General features: G+C 51.5%; 1 protein-coding gene and 1 long non-coding RNA gene across 5 annotated transcripts in view; one reads left to right on the top strand and one right to left on the bottom strand.

Annotated features, from left to right (window-relative positions):
* Positions 1-18,810, bottom strand: part of FRMD4A (FERM domain containing 4A) — a 327,549-nt gene that overhangs the window by 184,734 nt on the left and 124,005 nt on the right. For all 4 annotated transcript variants that reach the window (XM_058282382.2, XM_058282383.2, XM_058282381.2 and 1 more), the window contains exon 2: positions 8,554-8,619. In XM_058282382.2, the coding sequence (XP_058138365.1) occupies positions 8,554-8,619 (66 nt within the window). The remainder of the gene's footprint in view (positions 1-8,553; positions 8,620-18,810) is intronic.
* LOC111765346 (uncharacterized) lies at positions 14,046-17,851 on the top strand. Its single transcript, XR_002797721.3, has 3 exons — positions 14,046-15,244; positions 15,338-15,395; positions 15,620-17,851. It is a non-coding gene; the product is annotated as an uncharacterized lncRNA (long non-coding RNA).

The raw sequence follows: 18,810 nt of genomic DNA, 5'->3' as shown, positions 1-18,810 counted from the left end.
TGTGCAGCTCAAAACATAAAGATATATTAAGGGGAAAAAAAATCACTGGTCTAGGTGTAAGACATAAAGCAAGTTTTACTTTGGGTTTTGTTTTCTTTGTATATTAAAGACATCTATTTTGCTCGCTGCTGTTTGCAGTAAAACGTTTCAAAAATGTATGCTCAACAATAATCATTAAATACTTGCAATGCACAAAAACAAAAGAAAAACTAGGAGGATAAAGTTTAACAGCCATTTCCGGGGCCCTTATTTGCAAACATGCTTTTTCTAGGGCTGCCCCAGAGAAAATGGGGACATGACATTGTACAGGGATCAAAGACAAAACGATGGAGTCAAGCCAACACAAAGAAAGAAAAAACAACATTGTAGGGGCTGTCCCCGGGTGGGAGGGGGCTGGTGGCATCCTCCCTCCCCGCCTCTCCTCCCCCTCCCCTCTCTCCCCACTCCCCTCACTCTTCCCCCTCCTTTCTACTCAGTTTGAATCCTGCACAGCTCTCACTTTGCTGAGGCTGGTCCGGCCAAATACAGGCAATTTCAAATGGCTCAAAGCAATGCATTTGAAAACAGGTTGAAACAAGCGTGAAGCGGGACTGTAAAATGGTGTAGCACCCTAGAACGCAGGACGGCAGCTTCTCGACAAGTTAAACACAGAAAGACCGTACGACCCGGCAGTTCCTCTCCCAGGTCTATACCCAAAGAAATGGAAACCAGGGGCTCAAACAGTAACGCACAGCAGGTTCACAGCAGCATTCGTCACCACTGTCGGAAGACAGGCCGACCCAGCCGTGTAGCAACGGAGCGCGGCCGGGGCGCCGGGGCACCTGCACGGGACGCGGGGGTCCTTGGACATGGAGGGGAAGGAAGCGCCGGTGCGGCCGACAGCACGACGAGCCCTGGGGACACCGAGCCGAGTGCGACGCCAGACAGAGAAGGACAAAGATGGCACAATTCCACTGAGATGGAATAGCTAGAAATAGCAAATCTGCAGAGACGGAGAGCAGACTGGAAGTTACCAGGAAGGAGGCTGGGAGGGGTGGCTGGTGCCCGGTGGGGAGGCAGGGCTTGGAGGTGTGAGAACTTCTAAAAGAAAATTAATAAATCCGAAAAAAATAGAAAGAGGGGTCAAAACTTTGCCCCCAGAAGCAGGGGTGTGTGGAAGGAGGGCAGGTAGGGTGACACACATACACACACACACACACACACACAGCAGTGTTGCTAGGCAACCGGCAGCTGCACCGCGGTCCCCGGGGCCCCTTTCCCGCAGCGGTGTGGCTGAGCAGTGTGGCCCTGGGGCTGTGTGTGTGTGTGTGTGTGTGTGTGTGGAGTCCCCAGATGACTGCCTCCATCTGCTGCGGCTGACAGCCTCCTTTCTCCCCTCCCCTCGGGAGATGGGGTTCTCCTTTGTTCTCAAAAAGCCTAGAGAGCTCACCAACTTGTCCCCAGGGGCGCTCGCTGGCAGAGGAAGAAATCAGGGGGTGTGTCCTCTCTCATGTGGGGAAATCAAGGCAGCTGCGGACGTAGTTCTATGCTTATTTCTTCCTCCTCCAAACCCCTCAAGGAAGTTTTGCCTCCATGAAGCTACCAGCGGGGTCTACACTTACACTTACCTGCTTCTCCGCCTGCCTTCAAACTAAATGTGCTCGGCTTCCCCAGGGGCCTGAGAGGCACCTGCCTGCCCGTTGGGTGCAGTGCCCAGCTCTGCAGAGAGCAGCCTGGTAAACGATGACAAGGCCGGCCCAGGGCGCGGCCCCCGGACGCCCTCTGGTCCTCGTCTCATGCGGTGGCCTGGTGGCCTGGGAGGTCCTGGACAGAGGGCTGGCAGCGCCGAGGCCCCGTCTGTGCCGCCTGTGCCCGTGCCTTCTCGCCTCTTGGCTGAGGCTTTCGCTCCTGGGGAATTCAGACCAGACGGCAACAGATGGCCGAGCGGGACTCACGCTCAGGAGACGGCCGAGCAAGCGGCCAGACAGGGTGCCACCTGCCCGCCGAGCATGCAGTCCCTCAAGAGGCCGCGACAAACGGGAGCTTTCCTTGGCACCACGTGCTTTGGAGGGGTTCCTGGTTTACGTGGAGGAAACAACCTCGTATTTTCACGGAAGAACATAATGAACCACTGAAGTGGTTGAGGATGGGCAGTGAGCAGTGTGTGTGTGTGTGTGTGTGTATGTGCAGTAATAAAGTCTATTAATGCACTCTAGAGAGCATTCTGAGAGTTCTAGATTTTTGAAACAAGATATATATAGAGTTGATCCCACTACAGGCCAGAATAATTATTTACTTTGCCCACGTGCTACTCTACCCAGAGCCCACATCAACTCACTTCATTGTCCGGATGGAACGTGACCAGCATGTCTCGTCGTCAGAGAGAGAAACGTGATGGGAAGGCCACCACTGCCTGACCTCCGGGTAGAGCTCTCTTCCACACCTGCTGCCCCTAGGCTTACACAGGATGGGAAATCCTCCCTCCTTTGTTGCCCTCAGTTTAAATCTTCACTAGGTAGATTAGAAACTGAGAGCAGCAGCCGTCTTCCCTGAGACCCGAGATAAGGCTCAAAGTCCTTAGTGCCCAGCTAAGACGTGCAGGTGCGAGGAGCTGGCTTAGCAGCCCTGTAGCTGATTAACCATCGCCCGGCCCAGGCTTCTACTGTACCGTGACAGTGCCCTGCAAAGACAACGGGCTACAGCATGGGGAGGCCCGTGCTGGAGCTCTGGATACTACTTACCTAGCTCTGGGGCACGGTGTGGAACCTTTCTGAATTTCTGATTCTTTATCTGAGATGGCCCCTGCTTTACGGAGCATGAGAACTAAGTAAGATACGTTCCTCCTACATTCTAAAGAAGTGTAAAATGTAGTCATTCCTGTGAGGCATGCCCAGTATTAAAACTGAATAACCCCAAACCATTCTATTATGTTCCTAATCTTTTCTGCTGCTTAAATTAATTTTTCTCTATCTTGAGATAGCTAGGCAACAGAAATCCAATGTAAGCCTCAAAGGTGAGTCAAATACCAACGTTTAAATAGGAATAAAGTAGAAAGAAACAGGGGACATTCATTATAATAATGGATTTCCTTCACCCTAACAGTTCCAAAATACCATCACTTCCATGAGCAATCAGCCCTACGAAAAATCACGGATAAGCTATTTTATTCTTTTTTTCACACAAAATCTGTGACATGGGTGTTTTCCATCTAGGGATTGTCTGCATTTGAAGTGCAGAGCTGGCGCCGGGGGTTGGCGGCTGCTGCACTGCCCAGGACAGCTTTTGGCTTTCCTGATGTTTCCATCGCCACGGCGTTCTCGGCACCGGGGAAGCTCCCTAACGGGACAGACAGCGCTGGTGTATCTACCACCTGCCGTGCCCTTGGGGAAGGATGGCTAGGTGAACTTCACTCCGCTCCCTAGCGCCGTTCCTGTGGTTGCAAAGAAGTGGACAGCTGGAAGGGCTCGCCAGTGACCGCTGAGGAACGGGGCCAGAGGGGAGACGCTGGATCCCAGGACAACCAGAGACAAGTGCCTCGCTCATGGGGCAACTGCCTGCGCAAAACACAGAGTGAGGTTTCCCAGTTGGCAGAAGAAGGGGGGAACGGGGAGGACTCCGATTTGTCACGGTCTGCTGTCAAAAGGGAGAAGTTGTGCCAACAGAGTGGAGGATCTGCTCATTGGAAGCCCGGGGACACGACGAGCAGGTTCCTCGGCGGAGAACAGATGCCCTTCCCTTGCGTTGGCCTGCCTTCCCACGAGACAGGATACCGCACTGCATCGTATGCCCCGGGAGACCCTTATAAGGAAGGGTCACACCTCAGCCATTCCAATCTGGTGAAAAATCTCTTCTGTTTTTAAGGAATCCAAGAGAAAGAGTTCCGGAATCTTCCCTTATTAACAGCTTCCAGTACACCATCTATTGGCTCTTGCTGCCAGGAAATTCCTCTGAAAGCCTTACTTAGATTATTCTCACGACAGCTAAAGCACAGTTCCCTTTCTTTGTTTTTAAAATGTTCCCCAAAATAGGCATTCAGATTGGGGGAAGAAACAAAGAAAGTAATTTTATGGGATAATGACAGGAAGAGAAGACGTCAGAAGTTCAGTTTAAATTCCAAACATGCCTGGCCTCCTCTCGTCTGACTCTGGAAGAGGCTGGTGAGGAAACATCTATGAGGGCAGCCTCTCTAATTCTGACTAAATGGCCCCAATGTTGTGGGCGACAGAAGCAGGAGGCACTGGCTGCGGGCTGGACGGAAGGGTGAGCTCTCTGAACATCCCGCTGCAAGCTGGCGACCAGGTCTGAGGGAATGACCTGTTCGCGCCATCTTTCCAGAAGTTTCTGTGTGGGATGCTGAGACTTGAGAAGCTACCGGTAAGGACCTTTGCATCCAAGATGTTCCAGTGGGTTTGGGACGAGCCTTCAGAATATCCCATCCTAGGATGTGTACCCTTGACCCTTCCCCAGCAGGGTCACGTGGGATTTCCTTGGCGCACTCAGGTTTTTGGAGACATAGATTGCACCCGAAGCGTTTTATGGTAAGCAACAAATGTTAGTGCATTTTGTTTTACAAAGGGAAACGCTCCCCTTGCCATGGCCAGGTTCTCCCCACTGGCATGGGGCTCTCTGCGTTCCCGGCATCCTTCTGATAGGAAAGGTCTTGACTTTCCGAGGCACTGAGCAGGTTGGGAGTCAACGGTAGATTCCAAGTCAGCTTCCTCCTCTACCTGTTACACTGTCATGTTCTCCTGCTTCTGAAGATCTGATGGGGGAAGCCATTGTGGCTCAACTGATAGAGCGTCTGTCTACCATATGGAGGGTCCAGGGTTCAAACCCAGGGCCTCCTGACCTGTGTGGAGCTGGCCCATGCGCAGGGCTGATGCACGCAAGGAGTTCCGGGCTATGCAGGGGTGTCCCCCATGTAGGGGAGCCCCATGGGCAAGGAGTGCACCCCACAAGGAGAGCCGCCCCACATGAAAAAAGTGCAGTGGTGCTGCACACATGGAGAGCTGATGCAGCAAGATGACGCAACGAAAAGAATGTGACAGTTTCCCAGTTTCGCATGACAAGAATGCAAGTGGACACAGAAGAACACACAGCGAATGGACACAGGGAGCTGACAACAGGGGGAAGGGGAGAGAAATAAATAAAAATAAATCTTAAAAAAAAAAAGATCTGACGGGTGGCTTTTGATGTATCTTTACCCTAAAAGTTAGTGGTGGAAATGGCAGACCTACTGCCTCTCTGCCCCTCCTTAATGAGGTCGTCCAGTCGGTCACCCGTGGACAAATCCATTTGCTTCTCTGTGGGAGAGAATCGTTCCCTCAAAGCCTTTCTCTCGGTCTTATAAACCCCGTGTGGGAGCCTTAGGTGCTGTCTCCTCCCTCCCCACCCCACAACTCCAGAGTGAAAACTGGGGTGGGAAAGGCATTGGTTAGTCCAAGGCACAGCATAAATATTCTGAAAGGGTTCTTAGCCACAACAGCAAAACTTTCAGCACTTAATACATGTTGGTCATTAAAGTGTAAATGCATCTGAAGGTCATCTACTCAGTGAACTGAAAGCATGAAAAAGAGGAGTGGGGGACCAAAATGGTTTATGCCATGAAATACTCACAGCAGGGGCTGAGCATGCCAGAGAATCGGAATTCCCTTTAGAAAGGCTAGTCTGTCAAAGAGCGTAACCCTGCACAGAAGGAGTTGGTAGCGGAGAAAGAAAGCCATATGTTTAAATTGGCTTTTGTCCAGTAGTTTTAACCCTGTTTCTCCAAGTTCCCCTGCTGCAATAACATAGAAGCAAGTCTGGTATCCTTCCTTTCCAATCTTTTTATTATCTAGATAGCTAGCTAGCGAGTCTATGCTCCCTCTCTATCCATCCATTGATTCTATCCATCTGTCCATCCACCCATCACCCATCCACCCACCCACCTACCCATTCACCCATCCATCCACCCACCCATCCATCCATCCACCCACCCATCCACCCATCCATCCATCCACCCACCCATCCACCCACCCACCCATCCATCCATCCACTCACCCATCCACCCATCACCCATCCATCCATCCACCCACCCATCCATCCATCCATCCACCCATCACCCATCAATCCATCCACCCACCCACCCATCCATCCACCCACCCACCCACACATCCACCCACCCATCCATCCATCCACCCACCCATCACCCATCCATCCATCCACCCACCCATCTATCCATCTGTCTATTATCTATCTATCTAATCTTTGTCATAAATTCTCTACCATGCACCTGGTACCTGAGCAAGAAGTCCTTTGGGGAAGTTACTCCCAGGCATCTTAGGATCCATCCCTTCTTTCGTTTAACAGGTATTGAGAGAGACCTTTGTGCCGGGTGCTGTGCCCCGGGGAGCACAGTGGTCAGAACCCAGGCCCGGGCCTGAGGGTGCTGGAGCCCAGGAAGTGGCGACACAGGCGCCGGCAGGGAGGGCGACAAGCACACAGGCGCCGGCAGGGAGGGCGGGCCCACGGCGGGGGCGGGCAGCCGGGGCTGGGAGAGGGCCAGGGGAGTCCTGAGGCAAGTGCTCTCCCTTTCCAGGTGTGCACAGCAGGCAGACCAGAACCAGCCAGGGGCAGCGGGTGGGACGGCGGTGCGGGAAGGAGCGCGTTCTCGGCAGGGGGAGGCGCGTCCTAGAAAGGCGACGGAAGCCTTCCCAGAAAAATCCTCTCTGTCCTAATTCAACATTGTCCTGATATTAAAGGGGGAGCATGACCTTTCCAGAGCTGGGCAAAGAGTAATTAAACATACGTTCTGCGAACAAGTCCATTTCGATGCCCCCTTCGTGTCTCCCCAGGGCAGGCTGGATAGTAATTCGCTGCCCTTGGAGAACGGCCCGGTTCCCTGACTCCGAGAGTGGCTCCTTTCCAAGCCGTTAGCGCTGGTGTGATAAGCGCGGGTACAACAGCCAGGCCACTCAGCTCTCAGCCCCTTGTGCTGACTGCTAACAGTCGTGATTCTGTTAGTTCAAGATTCTGCTAAGTGAAGAGCTCTTACTCAACTCAGCAGCTCCCCTCGACTGCTTCGCTCCCCCCAATCCAAACCAGGAGTTTGTCTTTTAGCACCCATCAAGACCGCAGGCCAGGAACACCAGCCGGACAAGGGCCTGCTCCAAAACGCGGCAGAGCTCCAGACACCGAGTAGTCTAATCACAGCATTTCCTACTGATAATAGCTGGAAAACTGTAAAAAACTTGAAATGTACCCCCAAAGGGTGAATGCTTAAACAATAACGGCAAATTTATGAATTTTAGGCAACTATCACAAAAAGAACAGAATTGATAATGAATCAAAATGTTAACAAAAGACCATGTTAAATGGAAAAATAAAAGAGAATTATCCATACCATATGACTGCAACCCAATAAGCAATATAAATATGAAAAAGTCTGGTAAGAAATTCATTGAAATGACGACAGTAGTTGAACTGGTGTGGCAGGATTATGAGCTTTTTCCTTTTTTCTCTGTTGCATATACATTGTATTTACAAAGTTGTTACAATTTAAACACTACTAGCTTATATATATATATGTAGTATATATACACATATCTATACAACTACAGTAAAAAGAAACTGATAAAAACTGTGTAAAATGAGCATTTTGTACATTTTCAAATCCAAGCAGTATGTCCAAGAAAACACTGGATGACACCATCCAACTGTGAAACTCCCAACAGAAGCAGTATCACCGCCCCAGACAAGGAGTACCGGTTCCACCCACTTGTCACCTATAGCCACTTCGTGGCTCAATGTGACGGAAGGAGGGTGACAAGGAGCAATGCCCCAGCAATCTCAGAGGGACATGTGAAAACAGAAGCAAATACAGTTAGGCAGGTTGGGCTTGAACCACAAATTTCTACAAATCAGGTTTGGAAACTTCCCCGTTCTTTAGGGCTCTGGATAAAACTGCGACCTTTTCGAAAGCAAGATAAACTAGAGCGGGGTCTATAATTCTAATTAATTCCCTGAATTTCCCCCCAAACCAGCACCTGCCTAGTTTGGGGACTAACTGGTTTATTTCTTGAGCCTCGGTTTCTCCCAGTGCTCAACAGTGATGACAGCGGTGGCGCATGGGATGGGCTAAGCGGTCTACTTAGCCCTTAGGAGAAGGCTCCATCAAGAGAGGGCTTCTCTTTCTTCACAACTATGAAAGCCTAACTGGAAAACAGCGAGCTGTTTGCTATCCCCTCTGAGCAAAGAGGACTAAATCAGCAGCAGCGGGGGCTATTGAGGCTGCATCGTAGTTAACTCCTTCTACGCGGGAGGAGCTAATGGCAACCGCAGAGTTGCCTTTTCTGGACATGAGTAGCAATGGGCTTAGAGCCATCTGGCCTGGAACGGCCTACGTATCAAAGAAAGACCAAAAGCAGAACAATACGCAGTACCCGACACGCCCAGGTGCTTCCTGGTCCTTGCCTCCTCCACTTCAACAGATACAGATTGAAAACAATGCACAATTTCTCCCCTCTTGGCTGCACCAAGGTCTGAACCACACTAACTGTCAGAAAGAATTCAGAAAGCTGACCCAAAGTCCTTTACCTGTACGAGGAGTTCCAGCTTCCTGTCATCAAGAAGATGTACTTGACATCGGCGGCCCTCCGTCATCTAGGGAAAAAGAGAAACGACGGTCACCAGGAGTCCGGCAGCCCCACAAACTGTCCGAGGGTCCCCCCTGCTGGATTCCACCAGGCGTATTGCTCTGGGCAAAATTTCCCCTTGGAGTTGGCCCTCTAGAATGCCAAGATGCGGCAGGATTGGCTCCTTCCTTTCTTCATTTATTAAAAATATGCCCTGAATGCTTCCTGTGCGCCAGGCAGGGGTCAGGGGCTGGGGACAGAAGGCCCCAAAGACAAGATCTCAGCACTTGTGGAGCTTAAATTCCACCGGGGAGACATAAAATAAACCAGCAATAATACAGAACACAGTGGCGGGTGGTGATAAGTGCTCTCCGTTCTTGATTCATTCCTGCGGCCCACGGTTTTATGGCCATGGGTTGGGACAGAGCTTGCCGTTTTCCCTGCCACCTCTCCCCGCATCCCCCTGGGTGATGACCAGAGAGTGTGATCTCGGAGTTAATCTGCCCTCACCTCGTTACAACCCGCGTCCCTACCTGTCACAGGGACCCGGGGAGGAGGGCCTCCAGCTCACCCCGCCCTGTGCATTGTGCCTTTCGGGGCAGATGCCTCTGGCAGCTGGGACAGGATGGTGAGAGCAGGCTTCCCTGGAGCGGCCCTGCTTCTCGGCTGTGGGGCTGTGGACAAGTCCCTGCATCTCTGCCCCCAGAGCCCAGTGGGTGCTGGTAAATGCCTAACAACTGGCTCTCTGGAGGAAAAACGCCTTGGTTTGCAGCATCTGCTGATTTCCCTCGTGTCAAGGCCTTATTAGGCCTGATTTCCAGCTACCAACGCGACGTCACCGGTAGAATTTCCAACATGCAGAGACCGTCGACACAGGTGACCTCAAGAGCACAGGTGAGAGGCAAATGCCGTGCAAGGGTTAGAAAGGGATGGGTTCGATGTGACTATCACCTCTACTTTTCATATAATTCATTCAACTGAAGTTTAGACAATTCAATTTTAATAATGGCTGTCGTCTGCAAAATTCCTGAAAGCGTAGCCATGGGCTCTTGTGAGCCGGTCTGAGCTGGCACCAGCACACCCTGCCTGGAGCAGAGGACTTAGAAAGCTGCTCCAGTCCAAGCGCCCAAGAGCCCTCTAAGACATCCTGCGCCTCCCACTCCCACTGAGGTGGCCTTCTGTCTCCTCGGCTCCAGCACCTCTATCAAAGGAGAGCACACGGCTTCAGAATCCTCCGAGAAAGATGGAAAAGAAGCCTCTGCGCTCCTCTTTCCACAGGGACAACGCTCTGACCATTGGCTCATCGAAGGCTGTCAAGGACGCCGTGGGAAAAGAAACCTTTTCATCCTGTTTCTACGGGATCTGAACCAGGGACCTGCTCTGACCAGACATCTCCAAACTTCCTTGAATCTGAGCTGTAACAATGACGCAGTGGTCTCCAGCTCGGAGACAAGTCACCCAGGGAAGTCCCACGTACTCATACGCTACCGAAGAGATGAAATTAGAGTCAAAATGGAGGGGAAAAGCTGGATGCCGAAGGCCTGACGTTGTGAACACAGAAGCCAAAGCAGGAAGTGTGGACGCAAGCTGGTGCCAAGAGCTCTTCACCAGCGGGTCTCTTCAGGTGTGAATCGCTTCAGCAGGAAAACGGGTCCAAGTTCCATCCAGAATCCATCAGCCATGCACACAGCGGGCATCTCAACTGATGGACTTAATTTTAAAAATTCATCACCCTCGTTTCGATGATTTCAATGACAGCCACTATAATTTAAAAATTAGACTGAAATATGTGCTGCCATACCAAGTTTTATAAATTAGTCTTTCATCGAAAAAGTACACCGCAATGTTTAATTTCAAGCAGCAATGGGGCAGTTAATTCCCATTGTACAGGTTGTCCAGATAAAATGTTAGAGCTACAGCAGTTTGGTTCTTCTTAGAAAGGACCTGAGGTTATTAGAGTGGAAGTGCTATAACCATCCAGCATATTTTTTCGGAATTTTTTTTAAGGCACTGATTACAGGTTTAAGATGATTCTATGAAGGGTAGAGATGGGGAGACTTTAAAGAAAGAAATGTTGCTTGTCCCTCGCCTTAAAGTACAAAGTTTTGAGCTTCATCTTTTTGTAGCAATTTAAGGGTATAAATACTCTCTTGAGTAATTTATTCACACAATACTAAATTTTATGAAGACAAAGGATATTGGTATCTTCTGAAAGGCATTACTGTATCAAAACTTGAATCACAGTAATAAAGAAATATATCATTTTCTCAAAATAATTCTGAGCAAGCAAGCATAACTTGACATTGAGTTCATACCCATACCTAAGGTTCTCTTTTTCAACTGCAAAGGAAAATTCTCACTACATAAATAATCTTTGCTGCTCAGCCATTTAAGGAAGTCACTATGTTTTGAGCTGCTAACATCTACATAAAGTTTCTAAATTCACCTCTCCAACAAAGGCTCAACACTAATTCCATTTTAATGCCTCCCTAGTAGGGGACAAAACATCCTGAAAAAAGTCAATGTTGGGCAGGTCCTATGAACAGCCATGTTTTTGAAGGTACAACTCTTTTTTTTTTTTAAGATTTATTTTATTTATTTCTCCTACCTGCCCTAATTGTTTGTGCTGGCTGGCTGCTCTCTCTGTCCATTCGTTGTGTGCTCTCTGCATCTGCTCATCTTCTCTTTAGGTTACTGAACCCGGGACCTCCCCTGTGGGAGGTGCTCTATCACTTGAGCTACCTCAGCTCCCTGCCTTTTGTCTCTCACTGTGTTTCTTCTTTGTGTCTCCTTGTTGCGTCACCTCATCGCACAGGGCCATCTGGTCAGCTCTCTTCTTTAGGAGGCACCAGGAACCGAACCCAGGACCTCCCATGTGGTAGGCATGTACCCAAATGCTTGAGCCACATCTGCTTCCCTACAACTTTCTTCTGAGAGCACCTTTGAGGCTTGTTCTCAAAAGGGGAATCTGTTTGTTAGTCTATCCTGAAGTCAGACTGGAGGATTTTGTCCTCAGCTCATAAAAGTCTGAAAGAACAGACTTCCGGGGCTTATTCAGGCTGGCCAGGCACATTGAAAATTTCTTTTGAATACGAACATATAAATACTTTTCCTTTCCTTTTATATATGTGTCTCTATGTATATGCCCACATATAATTTTATATAAATTTAATTTTGGCTGCTCAGGTACAACTGGAGAATTCACATCACTCTCGAAGGAAATCCTTTGGAGAAGCAGGCTCCCCTGGAAGTGAGCCGGGTGTCCCTTCCCACCCGAAATTGTCTTGCTAAGTACAATCCTATGCCTGTCGAAGGGCTGAGATTCTAAGGGATACTTAGAAAAACGTTCCTTTGAAGGTCAAGGGTCCACCCCACACCTCCAACTTTGCTGTACAGAACCCCCCTGCATCACGAAGCCTCGGCATCGACGCGGAAACCGATTTGAGACACTGATGGATGTGAACCCGGCCGAACAGGAAATGCCACCTGTTGTCACATCAAGGCAAGAAAATTGGCGTGCACGGGGCCGGGAATGAGGAGGAAAACATGAAAACAGCTGAAGTGTTACATGGTAGGTCTATGGGTTACCCCTCACCTAAATATTACTTCATACGCTGTTCCCTTTTTTTCCATTTAAAAAAGTTTAGGAAAGTAAACGATACTGTCTGAGAGCAGACCTAGGAAACAGAGCCTGAGAAGTTTCTTTATTGGCAAACATGTTTTAGATTTCATATATATGTATACTTAATTGTTTTAAATTGACTTCATTTTTTTAAGAGCAGTTTTAGGTTCCAGAAAAATTACACAGACGGCACAGAGTTCTCCTAAACTACCCCCGCCCCCCCAGTTTCCCTCTTACTAACTTGCATTAGTACAGGACTTTGCTACAATTGAGGAACCAGGACTGCTACAGTATCAGCGACTAAAGGCCACAGTTTACACCAGGGCTCACTCTCTGTGCTGTGCGGTTCCATGGGTTTGGACAAATGCATAATGACAGGTGTCCACCACTACAGTGTCATGCAGAAGAGTGTCACTGCCCTAAAACCGCTGCGGCCTCCACCTATTTCCCTCCCCTCACCGGTCACCTGGCAGTCGCGATCCTCTGTCCCTGCAGTTTAGCCTTTTCCAGAGTGTCCTATGTTGGGATCACAGGTCCGGAGCCTTTTCCGAAGGGCTTCTTTCCCTTGGAAGATGCGTTTGCGGTCCCTGTGTGTCTCTTCCAGCTCTCTGGTAATGTCTTTTTTATCACGGCATGGCACCCTGTTGTACGGATGTGCCCATCGGTCCAGCCTCCTATGGAAGGGCCGCTTGGGGCCTCCTATTTTTGGCAATTATGAATAAAGCTACTATAAACTTTTGGGTGCAAGTTTTGTGCAGATCTAAGTTTTCAACCATAGCTACACTTCTAAGACACAAAAAATCAAACCCTTTCACCTGAAAATGAGGATGGCGATTGTGACAGAGGCCGGTGTTCTCAGAGTGTCCAGCAAATTCTCCCTGTGCAGGCAGCGTGGGACGGGAAGCCGACCGAGGTCAGGAGAGAGGGATTTGGGGAACAGGGGAGCTGGAAAGGGGGGTGTACGAATACCCGCTCTTCAGGAGGACAGCTACAGGAGCCTGGGGGGTTCTTCATGGGACCAGTTACTCAGAGGGGCTGGGCGAGCCCTCCCTCTTGAGGTCAGCACAAATGAATTAATCCAGCCTAACTCACCAGCCAGCGAAGCCCCCTGCTCCAAGCAGGCTCGCCCTGGATTCTTCATACAGAGTCGCAGGGTACGGATTCCGCACAGGAATTTATTTTTGCTGGCTCAGACTTTTGGCTGTGACGGGCCTGGGAAGGCAGCTTTGAAAACATTCTGCTGGCCACACAACGCGGGCTACGGAGGCGACGGAATTCAGGGTTGGCAAGCTTTTTGTCAAAGATCGTCTCAACATTTTGGGTTAGGAGAACCTCAAATATGTTTTATGAAGAATATTTTCTCCTCAAATTCAAAACCAAGAAAACCCCATTTTCGTATGCTTCTTATTATCACCTCTTCTTGCCATATCACGTTTCTTTCTCCTTCCCCCCTCTCCCTCCTTCTCGCCCTCCTTTGCGGGGAGGCAGATCACACTTCTTAAATGTCCCCTCTCCTCCTTTTCTTGTCCTTGGCCAAATAATTTAGATGTGATGGTAGATACACGGTGGAGTCAGAGCTTGGAGAACTAACACCAGTTCCACTGTTTGTAACGTTTTCATAGAAATACAATGCACTTGTGGGAAGTACGTTAGAGTAACATTCTGAATGCAGAAAAAAAAAAACACGTGGTTTTTAAAACAGAAATGAAAAATGTTCCACTGACACGTACCATTGTTTTATTGCTTCAGTTTCCTGGAGCTGATTTGAAATATGGGTGCTGGGTGCGGCGGGAGGAGGGACCTGGCCAGGGCCTGGGGAGAAGCCTGCAGTTTCCTTTCCAGCTGGCTCCACGCGCCCACCTGTGCACCGCTCCGTGCAAGGCTATTCACCAGCTCCCCCGTCCTACCCATTTTTTGAGACCATAAATTTACAGAAAACAGTAAAGCGAGAACTGTTAGCGGTTCACTGGAATGGCACAAGAGAAGTAATGAACAAAGCCTGCCCGATGTGGAAAATTACAACCACCCGCAAACTACCTGATATCCTGGCTATTAGAACTACCAGCCAGGAGAAGGCAGGTCACGTCCCCAGAATGTCCCCGGAAGCCCAGAGGCGCCGCGGCCCCCCTGCCCAGCAGCGCCTCTGCGACCTGGCGGGCGCCGAGCACCCCAAGGAGGCGGGAGGAGTTGCAGGGCACCTGGCAACCTGCCCTTCCACCCAGGGCTTCTGTGGCTTGGAAGGACATCCCAACGCCGTGACCCAACTGCCCCAGGCGTCGCCGTGGGCGCTCCTGCTCCTGGGCCCATCGGGGTCACCGTTCTCCTCCGCTGTCTCCCCCGTCGGAATAACAGAGGCTCCGGGGCCAACCCGGGTACCGGAAAGTGGCAAGATCCCCAAATCTCAGCGGTCAGAGAGCACCCCCAGATGAACAAGGCAGTGCACTCACAGGGCCCCCAAGAAATAACCCGCTCAGAAGAGTGCACGCGCGGGAAGAGTTTCAACGGATGACTAAACCCTCACCCCGTCCCTCCACCCTGGACGTGACCACGGAAGTGAAAGACGCGCGGGGAGCACGGGGAGCTCTGGACCAGCGATCCCGGGGCAGAGCGGCAGCCGAGGTCACCGCCGCTCGTTCAGGCCTGCTTTATCTCAGGTCCACGTTTGCAAGGGAGAGTGCCTCAGCGCAAGGTGAAATGGAAGGGAGGGAGGTAAACTCAGGGCCCCGGGTACGGGCAGGCCCCTTCCACGCCACAGAGCTTCCTGGGGCGCTGCTGAGCCGCTGCTGAGCCGCTGCTGGTGTCCTCACCACCCCCTCCCGAGCTGGACGAACTCAAGCGGGCGCGCTCCAGGCTCCTGGCTGCCCAGCACCGCTGTCGCTCACGGAGCGCAGGCGAGAGTCCCCAGGTGAGCGCGCACACACGGGAAACCCGACGTGGGAGCCCGGCGGGGCCAGGGGCGTCAGGCTCAGCCCTCGGCAAGCCTGGGACCAGCGTTTCCCGGAGGATCTTCGGGAGAAAGAGCGCGGGGCTGGTGAGGTCACTCAACGAGAGAGAAGGGAACAGACGGGGGTGGGGGGGGAGGAGGGGGGAGTGTCAACTACGGTGTGAACCATTATCCACGCAGCGCAGCGGTGCTCCAAGGTGTATCCACCAGATGCGAGGAATGTGCCGCGATGATGAAGGTTGTGGGATGGGGGGTGTGGGGTATATGGGGACCTCATATTTTTTTTAATGTCACATTTTTTTGGTGACCTATGTATCTTAAAAAAATACAATAAAAATGATGGGGTGGGATGTGGGGAGTGGGAACCTCTTATGATTTTTAATGTAACGTTTTGTGTGATTTATCAACTTTTAAAAAAAGATAATTAAAAAAAAAATTAAAAACTATTTCTACTAAAAACAGAAAAGAGAGCAGGGGTTCCGGGCTGTGCTGGAGCCCAGCGGTGCTGCCGAGGACGGAGTGGACGCCTGGGCGGGGTGGCCGCGGCCCGAGGACGTGTCCGGGTGTGCGCGGGCCACAGGAACCTTGCGGGGACAGCGCGCTCGAGGGGAGGGCAGTGCCCGTCCTCCCGGGGGCCGCAGGGCGCGCAGGCGGCGCCCGCCCATGGCCTCGACTCGAGCCAGGGGGAGGCGGGCCTGGGCGGGTCCCCGCGCACGCCCTGGACCCCAGGCTCAAAGCCGAGAGCCCGAGCAGAAGGCCCAGGTGGGGGGCAGGTGCCGCGGCGCCCCGGGCCCAGAACGCCCCAGCGCCTGAAGACGGGGGCTTGAGGGTCGCCCTTGGGTCCTGCTGAAACGCGGGAGTTTCCCAGGACACATTCCCTTGACCGGCACCCAAGGGCACGCTCTCAGGACCGCAGCTGACCGCCCTCCTTGCTCGGGACACCCCCATGCCGTACTCCTCTGCACCCAGGGAGCCCAGAGCCCGCAGAGCCCCGGGGAGCCGCCGCCCACCCAAGGCGACGTCGCTAGTGTTATTTGGAAAGGGCTCCCGGAAGGGTAAGCTGGGGTGGGGGTGGGGGGCGTGAGGTCTGAGCCGCTGCCTGCCATTTGCAGAGGGTGTTGGGACTCGGGAGGTGGGATGTGGAGGACCCGACCCCGAGCAGGTCTCGCCAGGGGAACTGGGGACTCAGGTGCCTGGAGGAGAGTCCTGCCGTGGCTGCAGCATGTCTTCCCTTCACGTCATTGCTCGTAATCATGAGAGAAGGCTGTCTGGACACTGAGCACAAGCCCTCGAGAGCTGGCCTCCCGTGCCACAGCCTTGTGTCCAGGTGTTGCCCCCACACCTGCCCTCTCCACCCTGAGACTCAGCCCCCTTGGACCTGTATCTCTCCCCCCACCCCCAGTTGTCTGCTCTCTGTGTCCATTCGCTGTGTGTTCTTCTGTGTCCGCTTCTGTCCCTATCGGTGGCACCGGGAATCTGTGTTTCTTTTTGGTGTGTCATCTTGTGTCAGCTCTCCGTGTGTGCGGCGCCATTTCTGGGCAGGCTGCACTTTCTTTCACGGTGGGCGGCTCTCCTTACAGGGTGCACTCCTTGCACATGGGGCTCCCCTACTCAGGGAACACCCCTGCGTGGCACGGCACTCCTTGCGCGCATCAGCACTGCGCATGGCCCAGCTCCACACGGGTCAAGGAGGCCCCGGGTTTGAACCGTGGACCTCCCATGTGGTACGCAGACGCTCTATCCATTGAGCCAAATCCACTTTTCCCCTTGGGGCCTTTAAAAGAAGCTGTTCCTTGGAGGGCCCCATCCAAGTACCCCGGGGCTTGCCCGTGCAGCTTCCTTGCCTGGAGACACCTCCCTTCACTCACACAGGCAGTGCTGCCTGCTCGAGGCCACCACTGAGCAGTGCCGGGAGGGGGACCGAGAGGCGGGCACTCATGGTTACCCAGCAAGATGCAGCTGTGGGGGCCGCGCACGTCCTCCCTTCCTCGGGGACCTTCCCAGCCCGCCTGGTGGCCACCCCAGGCACTGTCCCTCACACCTCTCCCTGCCCCTCTCTGCCAGGAGCCCCCCATGGTCCTCTCATTGCAAAGGGCTGGCCAAGCTGCTGCCTGGCCGTGCCTGCCCGTCACATCATGAACTGGAGCGAGGCGGGAGGCGAGCACAGGGGGGCTCTGAACGTCACCTCCTCTCTGCCCCGGCACCGTGCTGGGGGTGCCCGGAGCCTCCCTGGGGCAACGAGGAGCCCGGGCAGGCCCCGCAGCTTCTCTATGTCCTGCGTGGCCCGGCCCCGGGGACAGTGCACCTGGCGTCATCCTGAGCTGGCTGATGTGAGCGTAGCAGAGTCGGCCCAAGAAAGGGGTTTAGGGCACTGGAATTATTCTGTATGAAACGGCAATGACTGATACAGGCCATTATATGTTTTGTCAAAACCTATAGAATTGTGCAGGGCAACGTGTAAATCATACTGTAAACTATGGACTATTAGTGGCAGTGCTTCAGTATGTATTCATCAATTGTCACAAATGCATCACACTCATGTAAGATGTTACAATAGGGGAAAATGTGAGAGGGGGAGGGGTGGGTGTATGCGAGGCCCTTATACTTTCAATGTAACTTTTCTGTAATCTAAAAGTTCTTCTAAAATAAAGAATTTAAAAATTTACAACAAGTTTGAACAAAGAAAACAATACACCTAGGGAAAATAATTAACAATCTACAAGATCTTTACACTGATAACAGAAAATACTGCTGAGAAAAATGAACAAAATCCTACCTAAGTGGGGAGATATACTTTTTTTAATGGCTTGGAAGATTCCAGAAAGATTACATGAGGGAACAGAGGTGGCTCAAGCAATGGGGCGCATCTTTCCCATATGGGAGGTCCCCTGTTCGGTTCCCGGTGCCTCCTAAAAAGAAGACAAGCAGATAGCAAGCGCAAACAATGAGGGGAGTGGGGAGAAAATAAATTTTTAAAAACTTGAAAAAATTATATATAATATATGTGTGTGTGTGTGTATATATATATATATATATAATATATATATATATAAAAAAAATATATATATATATATATAAAAGGGGTTTAGGAAGATGCATGTACAAAGCACGGGGAAATACTGGTGTGGATTGTTTGCCACATTTACCCAGGAGATGAAGGAGCTCTTATTAGCAAGAAGGACTTACCTGTCTCACTCTGTTCTTACACACACACCATCAAGAGCGCATGGGTCCAAATACACATCCCATACAACCCCCTAAAAACCAGAAGGCTCAGAACAGCAGCAAATGTCTAAGCGCCCACCTCACACCCTACTGCTGTCCTTGCGGTGAGAAAAGATGAAGGCCCTGCCTTTGCCACACGGCGCTTGGGCTTCAGTGTCTTTGTGACAGAGTGTTTGGGTGGAATTAAGAGGCTTTCCCCAAGGAAATGGCAAGTATCTAGCCTCTCTTTACTTTTGATAACTGTTGGAGTTTGCTAAAGGCTGTTGATGCAATAGACCAGAAATGGGTTGGCCTTTATGCTAGGAATTTGTTCGGCTAAAAGCTTACAGTTCCAAGGCTGTGAAAATGTCCAAATCAAGGCACTGTCTGAGATGCGTCTCACCAACTTGCAGCTGAGGGCGAACAGGCACATGGCAGGCACGTGGCCC

Source organism: Dasypus novemcinctus, chromosome 20 (genome assembly GCF_030445035.2).
Source record: "Dasypus novemcinctus isolate mDasNov1 chromosome 20, mDasNov1.1.hap2, whole genome shotgun sequence".
NCBI classification, from domain to species: Eukaryota; Metazoa; Chordata; class Mammalia; order Cingulata; family Dasypodidae; genus Dasypus; species Dasypus novemcinctus.
This window is presented reverse-complemented; position numbering and strand designations above follow the sequence as displayed.